This window comes from Myotis nattereri, assembly GCF_964212035.1.
Source record: "Myotis nattereri genome assembly, chromosome: 1".
Taxonomy (NCBI): Eukaryota; Metazoa; Chordata; class Mammalia; order Chiroptera; family Vespertilionidae; genus Myotis; species Myotis nattereri.
The window spans coordinates 228370405-228391607 of NC_138075.1; the positions used below are offsets into that span (position 1 = coordinate 228370405).

General features: G+C 55.4%; 1 protein-coding gene across 1 annotated transcript in view; it reads left to right on the top strand.

Moving 5' to 3' along the window:
• The window catches only part of KIAA0232, a 74562-nt gene extending 53359 nt beyond the window's left edge, over positions 1-21203 (top strand). Inside the window, exons 6-9 of the mRNA XM_081091814.1 lie at positions 1485-4755; positions 11748-11856; positions 16310-16407; positions 18882-21203. Coding sequence (XP_080947940.1) covers positions 1485-4755; positions 11748-11856; positions 16310-16407; positions 18882-19058 — 3655 coding nt within the window. The 3' untranslated portion in view covers positions 19059-21203. The remainder of the gene's footprint in view (positions 1-1484; positions 4756-11747; positions 11857-16309; positions 16408-18881) is intronic.

Consider the following 21203-nt stretch of genomic DNA (forward strand, 5'->3'; position numbering starts at 1 on the left):
GTTACAAGCAGACTTCTTTATTACACATTGTATTTGGGTCTTCTGAACGTCTAAAACTTAAGGAAAGAGGAGCGTGTGGTTGGTTTGTGTAACCCTGCGCTGTCCACCGTGGTGGCCCCAGTCACGTGCGGCTGTTGAGCCCTTGAAATGTGGCCACTTCAGAATGAGACGTACTGGGAATATAAATTCCAGCAGATCTCAGAGCCTCTGTGTAAAAAAGAATGTAAACTATCCTAGTAATATCTCTTAGTATCAATTACATGTTGAAATGATGTTATTTATCATGGTTATATTTGGTTCAGTAAAATATATTATTGAAATTAATTTCACCTGTTTTCTTCTTATGCTTTTAATGTGCCTCCTAGAACATTAAAAAATACATTGAGGCACACAGTATGTTTCTCTTAGCTCTGCTGCGGACTGAGCAGGTCCCTTCATGAGCGTGGCCTTTCGCTGCTTCATGTGTGACCTTGGCAGCCGCCTGCACCTGGAGGCTCCTTCTGGCATCTGCTCGCTGTGAACTCTCTGGGGCTCCCAGTTTCCTAGCAACCGAGAGCTCATCTCCCACTTTCCAGGCCTCTAAAGCCTGCCTCTCGAGGTCCATCCTCACCGTAGGGTTGCTGTCGAAGCAGGCTCCAGGCCGGACCCATCTGCGTCCCCAGGGCCCTGCACATTCAGTGTCCTCACTGCACTGCTGCGTGTCTGGGCCGTGAAGGCGCCCTGCGGTCCACCTGCTCTCACTGTCCTTTCTGCACGCTTGCCTACCACAACCCCTGCTAATTCTGAGGTCTCCTTAATGCCGGCACTGTGCTCTCCCTGAGAAAAAGCACGGCAACGCTCACTCAGGAAGATGCTGTCAGGACTCATTTCATAGGCGAGTTCCTTTACTCCTCACAGCTTGGGGAGGTCGACACCTTTCTTAAGTGACATGCTTGAGGCCACACAGCTAGAAATCAACAGTCAGGACTTGAATCAGGAAGTGTGGCTTCAGAGTGTATGCTCTCACCTGCTTGACTATACAGCTTTTCAACTGCATCCACTCCCGGCCTCACAAAGCCTGTGAGGTTAGTCATGTCATCTCCATTCCACAGCTGAGGAAGTATGGCCATGGCATAAATTAGTAGCTGTAAGCCGCAGCGTAGTGAGTCTGAGCTGAGAATGACATTCAGGTATCTCTTATCGAAAGATTACATTTTCTATGTCATATTTTTCACTTACGGCTTCTTAGTTAAAATTCAGACTTTGAAGATAAAAACTGTCATTTTACATGTTTTAATATTCTTATAATGCTTATCTTGGTTCTTTGTACATTGGACTAAATGTAAAGGCTATTTTACTGTGTTACTAATTATTTAAAAGTTAATGATTCATGGGTAATGCAACCATTGACTGTTAAAATGAATATCCCAGGCTTCCGTTTGGTAATGTTTACTATGGCTAATACATCTCAGTGCCCCTTCCGAACTCTTTGCGCTGTTTTGCAGGTACTACGAAGCGTTTCCCCCGCTTTCGGAGAAGCCAGTTTGCCTGCAAGAGATCATGACCGTGTGGAACAAGTCTAAAGTCTGCTCTTCCTCCAGCTCCTCGTCATCGTCCACCGCGCCCCCAGCCAGCACAGACACGGCTTCCCCCAAGGACTGCAACAGTGAGGGCGAGGCCAGCAGGGACAGGGGCGAGGCGGTGCCCACCGCTGTACACGCGCAAACCCTGAGCAGAAGTAAAAATGAGAAGGAGAACCAATTTGGGAACGGCACCATTGAAGAGAAGCCTGCTTTGTACAAAAAACAAATGCGACACAAACCCGAAGGCAAGGCCCGCCCTCGCTCCTGGTCCTCCGGCTCCAGTGAGGCGGGCTCCAGCTCGAGCGGGAATCAGGGGGAACTAAAAGCATCCATGAAGTGCGTGAAAGTAAGACACAAGGCGCGAGACCTCCGAAACAGGAAAGGGCGGAATGGGCAGAGCAGGCTCTCGCTGAAGCATGGCGAGAGGGCCGAAAGGATCACCCACGTGGGCGGCGGCGGCAGCAGCAGCAGTGGCGGCTCTGGCAGGCAGCTGTGCAGGCGAGTGAAGAGACCATTGAAGGAGGTGGGCAGGAGGGACGCGGACGGCGCGGAGGGCAGAGACCTGCACCTGGACAGCAGAAACGACAAGGAATACAAAGAAGAGCCACTGTGGTACACCGAACCGATTGCAGAATATTTCGTTCCTTTGAGCAGGAAAAGTAAACTAGAGACCACGTACCGAAACCAACCGGATGCACGGGATCCGACCGCAGAGGCGATAGGAGAATTGTCTGACTCAGTGCACGGTCTTTGTATCAGCAACAGTAACATTCATAAAGCATACCTCCCAGCGGGTACTTTCATCGATGGTCACTTTGTAGAAATGCCTGCGGTTATAAATGAGGAGGTTGACCTCCCTGGGACCTCATTCTGTTCTCTCCCGGAGGACAACAGCTACTTGGATGATATTCATCTGTCAGAGTTAACACACTTCTATGAAGTGGACATTGATCAATCCATGTTGGATCCTGGTGCCTCAGAAACAATGCAAGGAGAAAGTCGGATTTTGAATATGATTCGACAAAAAAGCAAAGAGAGAAGTGATTTTGAGGCAGAATGTTGCATAGTGTTAGATGGGATGGAGTTGCAAGGGGAACGTGCAATATGGACAGATTCCACCAGCTCCGCGGCCGCCGAGGGCCAGTTCCTGCAGGGCCTGGGCAACCTGGCGCAGTTCTGGGAGTGCTGCTCATCCAGCTCCGGGGATGCCGACGGCGAGAGCTTCGGGGGAGAGTCTCCGATCAGGCTCTCTCCCATCTTAGACGGCGCAGCCCTCGACCCGCATCTGCTTGCCGGCAATCAAGAGCTCTTCTCAGATATTAATGAAGGATCTGGTATAAACTCTTGTTTTTCAGTGTTTGAAGTGCAATGCAGTAATTCTGTTCTACCATTTTCTTTTGAAACACTCAACTTGGGGAATGAAAATACAGATTCTAGTGTGAACACACTCGGGAAAACACAGTCCAGGTTGCTAATATGGACCAGAAATAGTGCCTTTGAAGAGAATGAACACTGTTCTAATCTTTCCACAAGAACCTGTAGCCCGTGGTCCCATTCAGAGGAAACGCGTTCGGACAATGAGACGTTAAGTCTCCAGCTGGAAGAATCCACGCAGTTTAACGCAGAAGATGTTAATTATGTGGTTCCTAGAGTCTCGTCAAATTATGTAGATGAAGAACTTCTAGATTTTTTGCAAGATGAAACTTGCCAACAAAACAGTAGAACTTTAGGAGAAATTCCCACGTTAGTTTTAAAAAAAAAATCGAAACTAGAATCTGTCTGTGGTATTCAGCTCGAACAAAAACCAGAGAACAAAACCTTTGAACCTACGCACGTGCGTTGTGGGAGCAGCCCCGGTGGAGACGGCTACGGGCCAGGGGTCATTAAAGACATCTGGACACAGCTGGCGGAGAGGAACTCCGTGGCGCTGGTGGAAGTCGAAGGAGCTGCTGATGAGCTGTTCTCGACAGACGTGAATAACTATTGCTGCTGTCTGGACGCTGAAGATGAGGGGGAGCCGCTCCGGGAGCCCAGCAAGGCCGTGCAGCGGTCGGAGTACCACCTGTGGGAGGGGCAGAAGGAGAACCTGGAGAAGCGCGCCTTTGTTTCGGGCGAGCTGTCCAAGGTGGACGGTGGCGACTACACCACACCCTCCAAGCCTTGGGACGTGGCCCAGGAGAAGGAGAACGCCTTCATTCTCGGGGGCGTGTATGGAGAGCTGAAGACCTTCAGCAGCGACGGGGAGTGGGCGGTGGTGCCGCCCAGCCACGCGAAGGGAAGCCTGCTGCAGTGCGCGGCCTCCGACGTGGTGACCATCGCCGGCACGGACGTCTTCATGACGCCGGGAAACAGCTTCGCTCCCGGCCACCGGCAGCTGTGGAAGCCCCTCGTGGCGCTGGAGCAGAGCGACCCGCCGAGGACGGGGGAGGGCGGGTTAAATAAGGGGTTTTCCTTTGTCTTCCATGAAGACTTCCTGGGAGCTTGTGGCAACTTTCAAGTTGAAGATCCTGGACTCGAGTATTCATTCTCTTCCTTCGACTTGAACAATCCGTTTTCCCAAGTTCTTCACGTGGAGTGCTCCTTTGAGCCCGAAGGGATTGCGTCTTTCAGCCCTGGTTTCAAGCCGAAGTCCATCCTCTGCTCCGACTCCGACAGTGATGTGTTCCACCCCAGGATCTGCGGCGTCGACAGAACCCAGTACAGGGCCATTCGGATCTCGCCTAGGACTCACTTCCGCCCCATTTCCGCATCTGAACTGTCCCCTGGAGCGGGGAGCGAGTCCGAGTTTGAGTCTGAGAAAGACGAAGCCAGTCTCCCCGTTCCTCCTCAGGTTGATGCGTTCGAAGATCCACAGGCAGATCTCAAGCCCCTGGAAGAAGATGCGCAGAAAGAAGGCCATTACTACGGGAAGTCGGAACTGGAGTCGGGGAAGTTCCTGCCCCGGCTGAAGAAGTCGGGGATGGAGAAGAGCGCGCAGACATCCCTGGATGCGCAGGAGGAGCCGGTGGGGAAACAGGCCCAGTGCCTGGAGTGCAGCGGGAGCGAGCCCCTGGGCACCGGTGTGGAAAGCTCAGAGGCAAATTGTAAAATAATGGCCCCATGTGAGGAAGACGCTAATTTCTGCAGTTGCAAAGCAGGTTGTCAGTTCCCTGCCTATGAAGATAACCCGGTTCCTTCCGGACAGCTGGAGGAGGTATGTGTCTATGTGTGGGTGTCCATAAAGGGGTTTGACAGACTGTACCCCAAGAACAGGCAAGGAACGATGGTGGTAAGTTATTGAGGAATGTGCGTAACTGTCTTAAAATTGATCATCCTTATGGTTTTACATAAGGATTTAAAATGGACTTGATGTTTATAAACTTAAACTAGACATTTTATGCAGAGAAAAGACATTTAAAAATAAATCAGTGGGTCTAAGGTTCTCATGTGTTGTCTTAACATGCATGTATTATGCTTAAAGCAAAACCTAATATATAAGCATTACAGCTTTCAAAGTTGATGAATCAGAGAGCACCAGGTGCTAGAACAGGGGGGTCAGACCACCTCGGTACTTGAGTTCTGGGTAAGAAAGAATTCAGAGCCAAGACTCAACCTATAAGAGAACATTTATTTAGAAAATCACAGAGGTAGAAGTCATTTGTAGAAGAAATGTGCTTAGGAAACAAGTTATAGAGGGAAAGAAAGGGCCCTTGGAGCTGAGAAGTGAGGAAGGTGAAGGTGTCATGCTTGCGGGGAGAGGGAGAGGAGGGGAACGGCACAGCCGTGCTCCTGGGGAGAATGTGCTGGGTCCGCATCCTAAGGCTTTAAGGGTGGAGAGTGTAGGGGAGGACCCAGGGGACGATCTCAGTAGCATATGCAGCAGTTTTCCAGGTGGGTCCTTCAGGGTCGGGGTTTCCACTGATTGATTGGCGCCGGGGCAGAGGCTCATTATCTAATGCAGCTGGTTCTGAGGGCAGCCATGGGGTTGATTGTCTGACTGTGCTGCTTTTCTGGTCCTGAAGCTAAAATACACTGAGGCCTAGATGTTAGCCTAGGGAGGGAAGGTCGGGGGTCTAAACTGGATGATCAGAGACATGAAAGGTCAGGCGGTCCAAACCGCATGAGCAGCGTATGCTAGGGGAGGAAAGCTCACCCTACAATTGTCCGTTGCCAAGCCCCCGGGGCTTTCCGCCCTGGTGGCCTTCTGTAGCTGGCCCGTCATCCTCACTCTGCCCATGTCTAACTGCCCTCCACACTGCTCTTCAGAAGCAGCAGCGAGTCCATCTAACTGCCTCTGCAGCATTGAAATCGGGGAACCTGTGTAGCGTTCTCTGCAGTCCATTTGCTACGTGTAAAAACTAGCCCACAGCCCATGTGCAACCCAGCAGCTCCCACAGAACCTCTGCGCAGGCACCTCAGCTCACCCCAGCGCAGGTTCCCGAAGTGACGAGTGAGAGCAGGAGTCACTTAATGGGAGCCACTGTCCCCTCTGTGCTCCTAGGAGTGCTTCAGCTTAAATTAATTGTCCAAGAAATACCACTTAAAGCAGTCACCTGCTTCCCAAGAGCACAATGGTCTGCCCACTCCGGCCAGCATTCGGTGGAGCAGCAACTGGCTTGCAGGAGCAGCTAGCTGCTGAGAGGTGCTGCAGGTGGTGAGGAGCCATCACACCTGCGCCCGGGAGCAGCCACGAGTCACCTTCCTCCCATGTGTCCTGCGCACTCCACCACCATTGGCACATCCGAGTCCTCCCCGTGCCGGAGCCCTCAGATCCCTCCTCCTTCCCTGGCGCGTTCCCTAGTTCCTCTCGCCTCTCCCACTCCACTCCCCCGCCCCATCAGAAGCAGTTCTCTCTGCTCTTAATTTTCCCTGCATCACATGCCTCTTCTTTTATTGCATTTTCCATTCTTCATGAGTCACTTCTGTACTTCCTCTCATTAGATTGGAAGCCCCTGTGCATACAGACCGGGTGCCCTCCTCATTTGTCCGTCCCTGCCTGGGTGCATGTGATGGCAGGAAGGCCCCAGATGACAGGAATGCTGCCCTAATTAGCTTGCTGGATGTCCTTAGACCAGTGGTTCTCAACCTTCTGGCCCTTTAAATACAGTTCCTCATGTTGGGACCCAACCATAAGATTATTTTCGTTGCTACTTCATCACTGTCATGTTGCTACTGTGATGAATCGTCATGTAAATATCTGATATGCAGGATGGTCTTAGGCGACCCCTGTGAAAGGGTCATTCGACCGCCAAAGGGGTCGCGACCCACAGATTGAGAACGGCTGCCTTCAACTGAATTGAAACAGTGAATCTTAACTTGCTGAGAACAAAAACAATGTTGCCCGCCTTTTGTTTACTGCCCGCTTTTCGTCCTTAAACATTCCTTTCTGTACTTTGTATCTCACCTGGCTCCAGATTGGGAAGAAAGAAAAGGAGGGGAGAAGCGATTCCACCTCAGCCACTACACTACCATGTGCCTCGCTTGCTAGTATGTTGATGTATTTCCGTGTTACCAGCGTCTGGGTTGCCTGGAAGGTTATAGCACCAGTACAGTCCTCAGAGGACATTGCCGGTCGCCTGATAGTGCAGGTGTTGTTGGTACCATCAGCCCTCGTCTCTCGACCGCGGCACCACAGTGCAGAGCTGGTCTGAGCTCACTTCATAGATCCCTGAGGGGTGGAGGGGCCTGAGGGACAGCATGGGGTCGGGCTGGGAGCAGAGCCCGGCCTTCCTCTCTCACCACCTGGTCAGCCTCAGAGCTGCTGCAGGGCTCCCCTTCCCTGGGTGAGGACAGGCCACCGAGGGCAGTCTGGGCGTCCCACCGTGTCCAAGCACGTGGGCTACACATGCAGGATTTCTAGTAGAATGGGTGCCCAGGAGCATGAATGACTATTTCCCAAAGTTCCCATCAGCAAACATGTATCACATACCTGACTAGGCATTGTCCCTGCCCCCAAGGAAGCCAGTCTAGTCCCAGACCACTCTGTAAACAGATCACTTATTTTGGTTGAAGTAGGTAATTCATTCATGTGGTTCAAGATCCAAACTTAAAGACGGAGCGCACAGTGAGGGTTCCTCCCCAGCCACAGCCACAGCCACAGCCACGGGGGGGTTCTGGGGTCTCCTCTGAGTGTGTGTTCCGCATTGTATGCAAATATGTGGTCACATCTATTTCCTCCTATTTGTTCTTTTTACTGAAATGGCACTTCATTATAATCCCCCTTCCTCTATTTTCTGCACATGGTTCCGTTGTGTGGATGCACCATGATTTGCCCGGCGGGTCCCTTATCTTCAGGTAATTTGAGACTGCATGGTCGGGGGCATGGCGCCAGGAGCACAGGGTGCCCGGGAGCCCAAGGCGAGCCCTCACCCCCCGAGAATCAGGGCGACGTCTTAACAACCTGCGGGCTCAGGCAGAAAGGAGGCAGGCACACAGGCAGGAGGAACAGCATGGGCGAAGGTCAAGGGGCTTGAAACGAACTTACGTGTGCAGGCCCTGCCCGCAGTAGCTCCCGGCTCCTGAGGGCTAGCAGTGTGTGTCGCGGGACACTGTCACCTGCTTGATTACCATCTTGGTGCCCTGCACTTGGAAGCACAGAACCGAGGCGGGGGCCTGGGCCATAGAAGAACACATGCGTTTGGCAAAGGTCATAGAGGTCAGATGGTCACTAGACTTCCCGTGGCGACTGCCGCCCCGGTCTGTCCGTGTGAGTAACTGTGTTGTGCAGCTGCAGGAGCTCAGTTCTGGAGAGGAGGCCGTGGGGCAGGCAGTGTGGGGGGGCGAGGGGGGAGCCGGAGCCACCGACCATGTGACCGTCCCCGCTGCTGTGCACCGCATGCCCGCAGAGACCTGCAGCCGGTCCCCTGTGGCTGCCGAGGACACTAGGTCCAGCGGGTAAGCATCTGTCCCAGACCCCCGTCTGAGGGGCAGAGCCGAGTTCTCGCTCTGGTTAGCACTTCCTGTCGGTAAGGGAAACAGACTTCAAGCAGCCAGACTCCAGTCTCTCGTTAGTCCCTGTTGCTCTCTGCTTCTCTTCCCGTACATTTCCTTTTCCTTCTACAGAACAGGTGTATGGGGGCTTTCTTTTCCTTTTGCGGCCCAGATAATAGAACGGACTGTGGCAAAGTCAGTCCCGGAGCACGACTCACAGGAACCCCAGTCCTTCCTCTTCACCAGAACCAGGAACACGCCGCGAGTGTAACGGAGCCTCTGCCCCTTCCAACTGCTGGCATTCCCGAGCGCTGCTCATCGCTGGGCGGGCGGGTCTGGCTCTCTGGGTTCAGTTGGTCTCTCTCTCGCTCTCTCCCCCCCACCCCACCCCGTGAAGAGCCTGTCACGCCGGGTGCTGCTTGGTGCTGGCGCAAGGAACAGCGACAGCACGTTTGCAGCGCCTTGCTCAGTGAGCACGGCCAGTGCTGTGGAGGGGGAGGCTGGGTAAGGCTTGGCGGCCGGAGGAGTGTCCGTAATCAGTCTGGTGGCCGGCAGCTTCAGGAGCGGCCTGGGGGCGGGGGGTGCCCGGGCAGGTGTGCTGGCTCGGGCAGGCGGTGTTCTCTTTTCCCCCACTCTCTCCATTCCTCTCACTCTCAAACCAGAAGTCGAATTGCTACATTAAACAGACTTCACTTAAGGCACGTCGTCCTCGCTGTGCAGCCTGGAAGGTGCGAAGGGCTCAGCGGGAAGATGGCGTAGAAGGACGCGTATTCGTTTGGCAGAGGTCATAGGTGTCAGGTGGTCACTGGCTGTGGCGGTCCCGGCCTTGGGTCTGTCCATGTTGTGCACCTGAGACAAATATAATCTTGTGTATTAGCTACATATTTAAATTGTCTTTATTGACTTTAGAGAAATGGGGGGAGAGAGAGAGAGAAACATCAATGAGAGAGACATCAGTCATCCCCTCTCCTGCACCCCCCTCCGGGCATCCAGCCGGAAGCCCAGGCTGTGGCCTGACGCGGAACTGACCTGGCGTCCTTTTGGCGCACAGGCCTCCGCTCATCAGCGGCGCCCGGCCCGAGCTTGTTAACCATATTAACAGAATACAAATGAGGAGGCCAGGCAGCGGGAACACTAACGCATGTACGTGGATGGTGTGTTCAGTGTAGCATGAACAGGACAAAAAGTCCCTGCCGTTGGGATTGCCCCTCTCATGGAGGATGCAAGAGAATTCTTCAAACTGGCAGAAACTGGCACGCTCTTCCCAGTGTTCCAGCACGAGAGGGAGCTTTAGGCAGGCGTCTTCTGCGGGGCCGCAGACGCCCGACCTGCCTTGTGCACACAGAGGTACATGAGCCCTGGTCCTGCCGTTCAGCGTGCAGTGCGGCTCACCCGTACGGCGCCTCCGCCTCGCTCCCGCCGACCCAGCTCCTGGGTGGTGCCCGGACCCCCCAGCCTGCACACCTGGCGTTTTGCTGGTCTCGTTTGCGTGAAGCCTCGCCTGGGCAGTCCCTCCCGCCTTGGTTTCTGTTGCTCGAATCGCAGTGCTGTTGTTCTTGTTAGGGTGAGCTCAGGAGGGGATAGTGGCGGCGAGCTGACACTGGGTGACAGCGCAACTTCCATTTCAGATCTAGGCGTATTTCTGGGAAGTTATGTTAAGCAAAAATGAAAGCTGGAAGTGTGTTTCCCTTTTAGTTAAATAATGAAAAACACCCAGTTGCTAAATCAAAAAGTTGTAGTCCACAAAGTACTTTAAGAGAGTAACAGTCCTTTTAGAGAACTGATGAGTATTAGTTGCTAAAACAGAATTTAAACTTGAACACTAATGAAGGTCTCCTAAAACGATAAAGATGTGCGCAGTGTCCACAGGCCTGTACACTGAGCAGACATCTGTGGAGAGGGCTGGGGCTGTGGGAGGTGAAGACACCAGACCAGGCCTTCCCTGGGGAGAGGGAAGGAGGAGCATGGCAGAGGGTTGCCCTGGCCACCAGCAGCCAGGATGCATGTGGGCACCGCAGCTGCCACAGACTCTAATTACCACCCACGGACACCTGCTGCCTTTGACCACTGGCCACACTGCCCAGCAGGTGGGCGGGATCTGGCTGGGACCTGAGAGTTGCACTTGTCCAGGATGTAGCCTGGATTCAGACTCGTCCCCTCGGGGCCTGGTGCCCTCTGCAGGGCCAGGGAGATGCAGCGAGTGTGTGCCGGTTTCCTGCCCTCAGAGCCCCCCCTTCTCCCCAACCCCCCTCCCCCCTTTCCAAGGCCATGTCCTGGAAATTGGAATTACTCTCAGCATCATTATCGGGTTTTTATTTTTTTATTTTTTTAAATATATTTTATTGATTTTTCACAGAGAGGAAGGGAGAGAGATAGAGAGCCAGAAACATCGATTAGAGGGAAACTTCGATCAGCTGCCTCCTGCACATCTCCCACTGGGGATGTGCACGCAACCCAGGTACATGCCCTTGACCGGAATCGAACCCGGGACCTCTCAGTCCACAGGCTGACGCTCTATCCACTGAGCCAAACCGGTTTTGGCATATTATCGGGTTTTTAGTCTCACCTTCCTTCTGGTTCTCACTGAAGCAAGTAATGCTGTTTTAAACACATTTGGGCCAAAAACTGGCTATAAAATTTCCTTCTGTACCATTTCTTCTTCCTTGACTCCCTCGAGCCTGGTGTGCAAAGAGTAGGGTCTCCCATTTTCTCTAGAGCCGTGGTCGGCAAACTGCAGCTCGCGAGCCACATGCGGTTCTTTGGCCCCTTGAGTGTGGCTCTTCCTAAGCCTTAGGAGGACCCTAATTAAGTTAATAACAATGTACTTACCTATATAGTTTAAGTTTCAAAAATTTGGCTCTCAAAAGAAATTACAATCGTTGTACTGTTGATATTTGGCTCTGTTGCCTAATGAGTTTGCCGACCACTGCTCTAGAGCACCTACACCAGCAGGGACGCCAGACCATCTGCCTGCACTCCCAGGTCTAGAAATTTGCCTTTCTTGGGGGTATTTGCTGTGATATGTTTTTGCCTGGTAAGAATTTTAGTGTGTGCGTGTTTAAAGACTTTCATTCCACTTTCAGTATACGTGCTTCTTAAGAAAAACTCACTTTACATGCTATGGTCACTTTCGCTTTTTAAACCCACCTTGTCCAGAACAGAAAAACAACTCATCAATTAAAAAATACTGGGTTTGTGGTCCATAGTTAATGCTTGAATGTTTCCTTTATCCCGAAAGCGTGTCAACTTTTTCTGTATGTGGTTGAATCTAAACAGTTTCCCGTGTTGAGCACTGATGTACAAGGAATGAACAGAAGTCAAGAGAAGCAGACCTGGTGGGAGAAAGCCCTGTACTCGCCCCTCTTCCCTGCGTCAGAGTGCGAAGGTAAGGAGGCGCGACTAGGTCTTCCCTTCATGGTTCTCATCTGTTAAGAGCAATACATTCTTTTGCTCCGAATGTCGGTCCAAAACAAATGAGGTGCCAATGTGGCTGGCATGTCAGGCGCTGGGGACATGGGTGGAGGAGAGCGGTCCCCGCTCTTACACTCGGCCACAGCCTGATGTGGGGAAGGCATGGAAATGCACCCGCAGCCCCGGCCTTTGCCGAGGCTGTGCCAGCCCCCAGGAGCTGCGGGAGGAAGTTGCCCTCGAGGCCTGCAGGAAGGCCCTGATGGGAAAGCCGGGAGGCCAGTGCCTGAAAAGGGCGGCTGCACAGAAGCCCGGGGCTCTGTGGCAAGTCCAGGACAACAGCTGAGGCCAGAAAGGCGGAGGAGCGTGTCGGGTGTGGGAACCCTGCTGGGGCAGGCGTAGCTGACCATGCAGGAAGGCAGGCAACCCTCAGGAGTTCCCTGGGGGTTGGGTCTGGGTTTATAGCCGTCCTAGCAGCAGGTGCAGATGGAATAGAGAGGCCGAGACCTGGAGTTCCAGGCCCTCCCGGTGTGGCACCAGAGGGCAGCAGGGGGAGAGCGGCTTCTGGAGGTTTGCAGAGGGAGCCAGAGTTTGTTGAGTGACTTGCTGTGAGGAGTGAACAGCAAGGGGGCGCTTGGGGAGACCCGGCAGAGGGGAGATGGGACCAGGAGGTTTGGTGAAGGTGGTTTTCGTTTATGAGCCTTCTAGGCAGACCCGCCCAGAAGCCATACAGACCTCGGTCTGAAATTCTGGGAGGAGAAGTGGGCAGGAAGGAGGCCACCCAAATGAATCCACGCACGAGGCTGAGCTTGTCCCGTCGCTGCGTCTCCGGCGTCAGCGCTGCTTTCACTGTCTCTCCCGTCAGCCCTGCGGCCACGTAACTCTCTTGCTAGTGTGTACATGTTCACGCGTGTCTCCCAGCTGTTGGAGTGTGGAAGCAGCGCCGTCTGTCCCTCGCTGCCCAGGTGCTGCACCTCTGGGTGCTCAAGGCCTCGGCTGGCGGGGGAGGCCAGAGTGTTCGCTTGTCTCTGTTCTGTGAGCACAGAAACGGCTTCCCAAACCCCACCTTCCTCCTTCCCAGAGGCTTGCTGGGTCAAAGGGGGCCCAGAGCGGGGCTTCGTTTTTAGTGTCTATTTTATTTGGCAGCGTTTAGTGAAGGCCTGCTGCTGTGCCATAGCTAATGCCTGGGCTGCCCTTGAATATTTACCAGGTGCTCTCTCTGTATTTTCTGTTATGCAGCTCCCACAAAAGCCTTGGGCAGTGTCACCCCCAGTTTTCAGGCGGGGAAGCCAGTTCTCAGATTTCATCATTTGCCCGGATCCTGCATTAGCGCTAAGCCCCGGCTTGAGACCAGCCGTCTCCCCGCCGGTCCAGGGCCTTGCCGTCTGCAGCCGGGGTCTGCGCTTGGTGTCAGGGAGATGCTTGGGCGATAGGAGCACAAACCTGCCTTGCCGTGTGTCTAGTCTGGTCCCCTGGGTGCGGGTTACGTCACAGAGGTGCAGTAGGAGGGCCGAGGTCTCCCCCCCTACCCCCCCGCCCCAAGCATTGCAGCAGGGACCTCCTGGGGGCCAGGGTGGAGCGAGGGCTGGGCCGCAGGCAGGCTGGGAGTCCAGGAAGCCCCTTACCTGTGAGGCTGAGGGTGAGTCTCAGACACGCGGAGTCTTGCTTTGTTAGCGTCCTTGTCCAGTTGCCTCTCACCAGCTAGTGAGGGACCTGGTCCTGGCTCTCACGCTGGGTCCTTGTATCTGTACGCCCTTGACAGGTGCTCATGTGGTTGCTCGTGCGTTTCCACCGTGGCGTGGTACAGAGAAACTCGCAGTGGGGGAGTGGCGACCAGGCTTTTGAATGGTCTGTAACTCCCCAGTGCGAGTACGTCCTGCGCAGCTGCCTTGCAGTGGTGTTGGAAGCGTCCTTCCTTCCTCTGTGGAGGGGCCTGTCATTGCAGGGGCTTGGCCAGGGAAGCAGGTAGCCCTCCTCCACTCGGCTGGCGTCAGCTCCCGAACCTCTCAGCTGCTAATGATGACTAACAAGTTCACGCTGCTCGTGCAGGGGCTGACCTGGGAGCACTCAGCCTCCTGGGGAGGAGGGTCCTCCCACCTACAAGGAGGCGGCTTGTCCAGGTGCCCAGAGCAGCGTGGGAGCCCGGCTGGCATGCGCTCTGCCACCTGCTGGCCTTGCTGAGCATTCATATCCATTCAGAGATTTCTTGCATGCCTACCTGTGCTGGGCACTGTTCTAGGCACTGGGGGTCCAGAGGCCACAGACCGAGTCCCTGACCTCCTGAGGAGCTGACATTAGAGCAGGGACCCCAGGGAATAAGGATGCAAGTCCTGTGACAGCTGGAGCTCCTGCAGGGACAAGTGCCGGGCAAAGGCCCGGCTGGAGCAGGCGTGCATGCCGTGCCCAGCGTGCCTGGCAAGGGGGCCCGTGTGGGACTCAGACCTCAGAGCCTTGCGGACTGTGCACGGCGTCTACCCCGCAGCGGGTCTGTCCTGGCTGTGATCCCAGAGCTCACACACTCGACTTTGAACTCATTGGTAGCGTATGCGTTATTTTAGCCTAAAGGGAGCCCTGTAGGAGCCAGTGCAGATAATAGCTAAGGGCTCAGGAGACAAAACTGAGCTGGAAGCAAGTGCCTACTACCAGCTGCTGGACCTTGGCAGTGACCGGGTCTCTGAGCCTCCGTGGCCGGTATTTGTAGAAGAGGTGGGAGCTAAGCTCCAGACAGGGCAGCTGTGGAGAGAGCGTCCAGAGCAGGCCTGGCAGTCACAGCCTGGACACGGCAGCACCAACATGAGGGTCATGGAAATACTGGCAGCGATGACGCATCCTTTCCTGTGGCGTCACAGCCCCTTCGTGCATAGAGGACCCCTAAGGCCTGAGGAGAAAGCGGGGGGTCGGGCGGCATGGACCCTCGTCTCCTCTCGGTGTGTCCCAGCCCCCACCGCTCACCTCACCTGGTAGCAGTGCTGACCCGGAGGCGGGCCTGGGAGATGGGACTTGGTCAGGCCGCCCAGGAAACGGTGGCCTCCTAGAGCGGGTGGCGGTGTCCCTGCCTCATCAGAGTGCGAGGTGGCCAATCCCCGAGCCCGGGGCTGGGTCGTGCCCTTGGGAGAGGTGTTACTGGGCGTGCCGCACTGCACCGGCCGCACCACCCGGAAACCTAGAGGTCTGCGTGCTCCTGTGTTAGCGACGAGGGGCGGCTCGGGGAGGCCCAGCCAGCCTCCCCTCTGCCTCACACGTGGCCAACCAGGAACCAGCTGGATCGTCTGTCCTGGAGCCGGGCGCTTTCACAGCTACGCTCAGGCCCCGCCGGCCCTGTCCCCGGCCTCTGTGAGGCGCGGCCATTTCGTTGAGCACCTCGGGGCAGGTGCTTGGGTGTCACAGGACCTACACACAGTGACTGCAAAACGGTCCGAGGGCTGCTCGTCACTGCGTCTCCTCCAGCCTGTTCCACAGTCGTGGGGAGGAGGGTCCCCACCCTGGCTGCGCATCAGCCCTCCTTGGGGGAAGAGTCAAATCTGACTGCAAAATTACAGTCAATAAAAGTATATACAAACATAGAATCCTGGGAGAAAAGAATTCCCTGGGAGCTTTTCAGGAAATGCTAATCCCAGACCCGTCCCCAGCCAGGTGAGTCGGAATGTCGGTGAGGCTGGGCCTCCCGCCCTCCTGCAGGCCCGAGTGCAGGTGGCAGCCAGGCTCAAGGGCTCGGGACACACGCCCTGCTTCCTCTGACTTCAGCTTCCCGCTCCTCCCGCACCCCCCTGGGCCGCCACCCAGCCAGAGCCCTGGCCCCGTTCTCCATCCACAGACCAGAGGAGTGTGGTTAGTCTGTGCTGAGTTGCTGAAGAGCAAGCAAGGACGTCCCTGCTTTGGTTTCTCATCACAATTCCTCCTGTTTGACCCCTTTGTTCATCCGTTAGACAAGCAGACACGGGCCCGGGGTCTCTCCCTCCGCGCCATGCGCACTCTTTCGAGCTTGGACCTTGCGTCTTTATCCTGTGACACAGGCGCACCTCGGAGGTCCTGCGGGTCCCTTCCCGCCCCCCTGTGAAGAGCTCACAGTATAGCAAGTGGGAATCTTTTGCTGGCGGAGGGTCTTGCCTTCCACTTGTTTTTAAGTAAGTCTGACGCGCAGTAAGATGAGGCGTGGGGAGTGGGTGTGTCCTGGTAGGACAACAGGAATCCAGGGTGGTGCCGGCCTGGTTTAAAACCCAGTCTGTTGAAGAACGTCTCTGCTGCCTGGTGTTCGCTTCGAATGCCCTGTGGCTGCTTAGTGACCGGACCCCCGCCCCCTCCCCCCCGGGTTGGTAGCCCGACTGGCCTGGCTCTCAGCAGAAATGAAGCAGGGATGTCTGTGTCATACCTGTGTCTTAATGGAATTTCCCCCTTTCCCTTTTCTCCCTTCTCCACTCAAAATGATTAAGAACGTTATACAAATGCCAAGGGAGAGCATGGTATAGAAGAGTATCCAGATGCTAAAGAAATGCCCTGTAATGAAGAGCGTCTGTTAGATTTTAATAGGGTAAGTGGACTGTCCTGCTCCTTATGCTGGCTTAAGTGGCAACCCCGCCCCTTGTCACGAAGCTGAGACCTGGGAGTCTGTGAGCTGCCCCTCGCCCTCCCCTCCTGTCCCTGAGCTCGGGGCTGCGACCTTTCTCCTCTGTAGCCCTTCGCTTGGTCCACGGCACCTCCGGCCTCAGCCCTAGGCTCCTCCAGCTGTGCTCTACACTGAATCCAAACCTGAGCCTGTCACTCCCACATTCGCAGGGTGGGTACCCTCTCATCGTTCCCAGCACAGCCCAGGGAGCCTGTCTGTGCCTGCCGTACCTGGTCCAGCGCAGCAGCCATAGCCCTGCCTGCGTGTCTGCCTCCCCCCATACCTGGGACTCCTGAGGGCGGGCGGGCCTGGGAGCCCTGGTCCAGTCAGGCAGGCAAATGAGTTGCAGGAAGCTTCTTTTTCTTCCCAGTGTGACTGTCAGTGTCAGTCAAGTGCTGTGAGAATGTTCTCCCCAAGGGCCCTGTGGTCTCGCAGCTCCTCCCGCGTCCATGCTCGCTGCCATGGCCCTGCAGTCCGTCCCTCCCGTGAATGCACCCCTCCCACAGCTTCTAGCCCGACCTTGGGCATTCATCCCTTTCTCACCTTCCATGCAGTCTGTATGCCAGTCCTGACCCCCCACCTCAGCCATTCCAAACCCTCCCACTCCTCCCGCCGCCATGACTCCCTCCACACCACGCCCTCCTGGTTAGCTTCGGCCATTCCTGTCCTTCTCTTCCGCTAAGCCCCTCTTCAGTCTCCTCCATCGCAAGGCACATGACCGCCCCGGTCTGACCTGCCTCCTGTGGTCCTCAACAAGCCCACGAGGTAGGTGCTGTTACACCGTGTGCAGGAGAGGAAACTGAGGCACACAGAGCTCCAGAACCGTGTGTCTCACTCAGCTCATGCAGCTGCACGCTGAGGGCGCCGGAGCCCGTAAGCCTCAGTCATACAGCTGCACGCTGAGGGCGCCGGAGCCCGTGAGCCTCAGTCATACAGCTGCACGCTGAGGGCGCCGGAGCCCGTGAGCCTCATACAGCTGCACGCTGAGGGCGCCCGGAGCCCGTGAGCCTCAGTCATACAGCTGCACGCTGAGGGTGCCCGGAGCCCTTGGGCCTCAGTCGTACAGCTGCACGCTGAGGGCGCCCGGAGCCCTTGAGCCTCAGTCATACAGCTACACGCTGAGGGCGCCGGAGCCCGTGAGCCTCAGTCGTACAGCTGCACGCTGAGGGCGCCCGGAGCCCTTGAGCCTCAGTCATACAGCTGCACGCTGAGGGCGCCGGAGCCCGTGAGCCTCAGTCATACAGCTGCACGCTGAGGGCGCCCGGAGCCCGTGAGCCTCAGTCATACAGCTGCACGCTGAGGGCGCCGGAGCCCGTGAGCCTCAGTCGTACAGCTGCACGCTGAGGGCGCCGGAGCCCGTGAGCCTCAGTCGTACAGCTGCACGCTGAGGGCGCCGGAGCCCGTGAGCCTCAGTCGTACAGCTGCACGCTGAGGGCGCCGGAGCCCGTGAGCCTCAGTCGTACAGCTGCACGCTGAGGGCGCCGGAGCCCGTGAGCCTCATACAGCTGCACGCTGAGGGCGCCGGAGCCCGTGAGCCTCAGTCGTACAGCTGCACGCTGAGGGCGCCGGAGCCGGTGAGAATCCACACTCCTAGCCAGTGTCCTCTGCCTTCTTAGGTGAAACCCAAACCCTTGCCATGCCCGAGGCCCTGTGTGTTGTGTCCCCAGGTGTCCTAGTTCCTGTGACCGGTGGGCGGGTGTTGCTGATTACTATGATGGGGGAACTTTGTTAGTTATTATGAGTGGGGGGTGCTGGCTGCTGTGACGGGGGGGGGAGGGGGGGGTGCTATCACTTTCGGAGATGAGGGAAGCATTACTGGTTACTAGGGGGGTAGTATGGTTAGTTTACTATGATGGGGGGTATGCTGGTTACTGTGACTAGAGAGGGGTCACCACTTACCTGTGGTGTCCTGGGGCAGAGATACTGACCCTCTGCTGAGGGAGACAGCCCTACACAGCAGAGTACTCCTAAAAAGTACCAGATGGTGCTAGAGCCCTAGTCTGAGGCTCAGCCCCAGTCCCCGGGAGCTCTGGCTGGGACTGTGGCTCCGTCTGCTTCCCAGCCCTCAGGCGAGGATGCCTCTCAGAGACCTGCCTCCCCCAGGACTCCAGTCTGAAGTGCCCCGTGCGTCGCCGCTCAGCCCCCCGCTCCCGCAGTGGGGGTTTTGTTGGTTGGCGTGGTGGTCTCCCTCTTCGAAGGGGAGCCGTGGAGGGCGTGGCTGTGCGTGGTGTCCCCGTGCCCAGCCCCACACCCACCTGGATGGGGGAGAGGCTGCTTTGCTCGGAGACACTCAGACTCTTCACGTGTGTCACTCTCCACAGGAAATCACCAGTGTTTGTTTTGGGTCACGTGGCCTTGGGGACAGCCTGTCTGATCTGTCGAACATGCTTCTTCCTCAGGTGTCTTCTGTCTGTGAAGCGAGGTGCACCGTGGAGAGGACGCCCGGAGCAGCACCTCGGGGCGCCCACAGGAAGCGCTGCTCCAGCGCCAGCTCGGGCTCGGAGGACACGGGCTCGGACGGCGCGGGCGAGTGGGCCGACCCTGGCGAGGAGCTCTTCTCCCGAACTCACCTCTGACCGCAGAGTAGCGCCCGTTACTGTTTAAAAGGAAATGTGATGGGAAATGACCTTTGTGAGGCCTGTCAATCTAACAACTTAGGATTCTTCTCAATTAACTGCGTCAGATCAGTAATTCTCTTTCTCTTCTTGCTTATTTTAGAGTTGAGGACAGCTATCCTGTTGAAGATTTTTTTCCCAAGCTGTTAAATTCTTGGCTCTTTGAAATAGACTAGATTGTGTTGTCAAATCAAGAATGGGTGTGCATGTGCTTGTCTCAGAAATGCCACTGCTCCTGGCATCTCCCGCGGTCACTCCCCTTGCACTGTGGTCCGTCCGGTCCCCATCTTAGCCCCGCAGTGGCTGCGACCACTCCCGCCCTCCAGAGACTCGAGCTCGGAACACTAGGCTTTCTTCTCTGAGAACCAGGATAGAGACGACCCCGCAGTGGCGCCGGGCGACCCGCGCGGTCCTCCCAGTAAGATCGCGTGCACGTCGGAAGTAGCAACCACAGGGCGTGCTCTCAGAGACTTACAGATGCTGTGTTTTCTCCCCCAGGTTCTCCCCCTGGAGTCTCGTGGAAGATGCTCTGGTTTGGGACTTTCTTGCTAACTGAAGCCAAGGCTTCGGGGTGGGGTAGTGCGTGAGGCACGTGGGGGCGGGCCCCGGCCTGTGCTATATGTCCTGACACCAGACCACCCTTCAGGGTTCTGTGTGGCAAGTCTGACAATTCTGGGTGAGGATTTTAGTTGCAAATTATGATTTCCTTAGAATCTACATTGAATCGAAAGCCCTAGAACTCGAAATCAGAAAGATTTGAATGCAATAAAGGCCACCCCATCGCCCCCAGGAAACCTTGGCGGCTGCAGCTGGCTGCTGCTGTGGCTGCGCTTTGTGGAGCTTAGGTCTCCCTTGTGTGTGAGAGGGTGCTCGGCAGTGCCGTGTGGTGCGCTGGGGCGGGTGGAGGAGCGGTTTCTCCGTCCCTGTGACTGCTCCGGGGCGCCTCCCCTTCTCCCAGGGCCCAGGGGCAGTGTCCCTGTCGCCGCCTCGCGCTTCACGCGGCTCTGCCACAGGCGGAAGTTAGGAGGAGGAATGTCTCAAAACCTAAACATTCAAAATTGCTTTTCTTTCTTAACTCATTTTAAAAAAACACCTAACGTGTGAAAGCAGTTTAGTATGTCTAGCATCACGCAGGAAAGCTACATGGACAGGCGGCTTCCCCACTGCCTGGGTGAGCAGTAAACTCTCAGCTCACCAGCTGGACCGGGGCGGCTGAGAAATGGGGGCTTTGCTCTGAGCATTGGGTTTTGTTGCCTTTTCCTTAGTTGATGACACAGAAAACTCCCTCTGAGGCTGTGGCGTCCTCCCAGGCTCTGCACGCTCCCTGAGGGCCCGGCTGGGGCAGCAGCTTCTGACACTTTAAAGTGGGTTTGTGAGCGTGCGTGTGTGTGCATGCGTGTGTGTGTGCGTGTGTGCGTGTGTGCGCGCACGTGGAAGGTTTTATGTTGCTGTTATTTATTTACAGATTTTATAAGGTTTTACGTATTTTTCTTCCGGAGCTTCCTAAAAACTCATTAGCACCTGCACTGAAATATAATTTAACAGCAAAGGCAAAAAAAGAATTGGATGTTGTAAATTCCTAAAATCACTACAATGGTAATTGTCCTAGAAATCATTGCTTATGTAGCAGAGACCAAATAACTATTTCAGACACCATCTTTAGCTCAGTTGATGTACAGCTGCTTCTGATCAGAGACAGCTCCAGGTGGTGGATGGCAGCCTCCCCCGACGCCCACGCGGGAAGCTGGCTGCGCCTTCCACGGGGTGGGGATGGATGGATGACCAGTGGGCCGGGGTTAACAGGTGATGTATTTATTTGTTTTCATAGCTAAGTGGCTGAAGCCGGAGGCTTTCAGCTGCAGAGTTGCAAGTGTGGTTTTTAGTTTTGTGAATGGATGATCACAAAGATAAAGCATTTTTAAAAAGTTGGCAAAACGCTGAGACGCACTGTGGTATGAAGTGCATTGCACATCCGTCGCACTGAGTGTCCGTGCCGTCCGGGCTGAGGTTTCCCGCGGTTGTATTGTTCTGATTTCACGTACACCAGAGTAACTGAGTTTTTGTTTTCTTGTGGAGTTAACACCAAAATAAAAAATTTAAAAAACA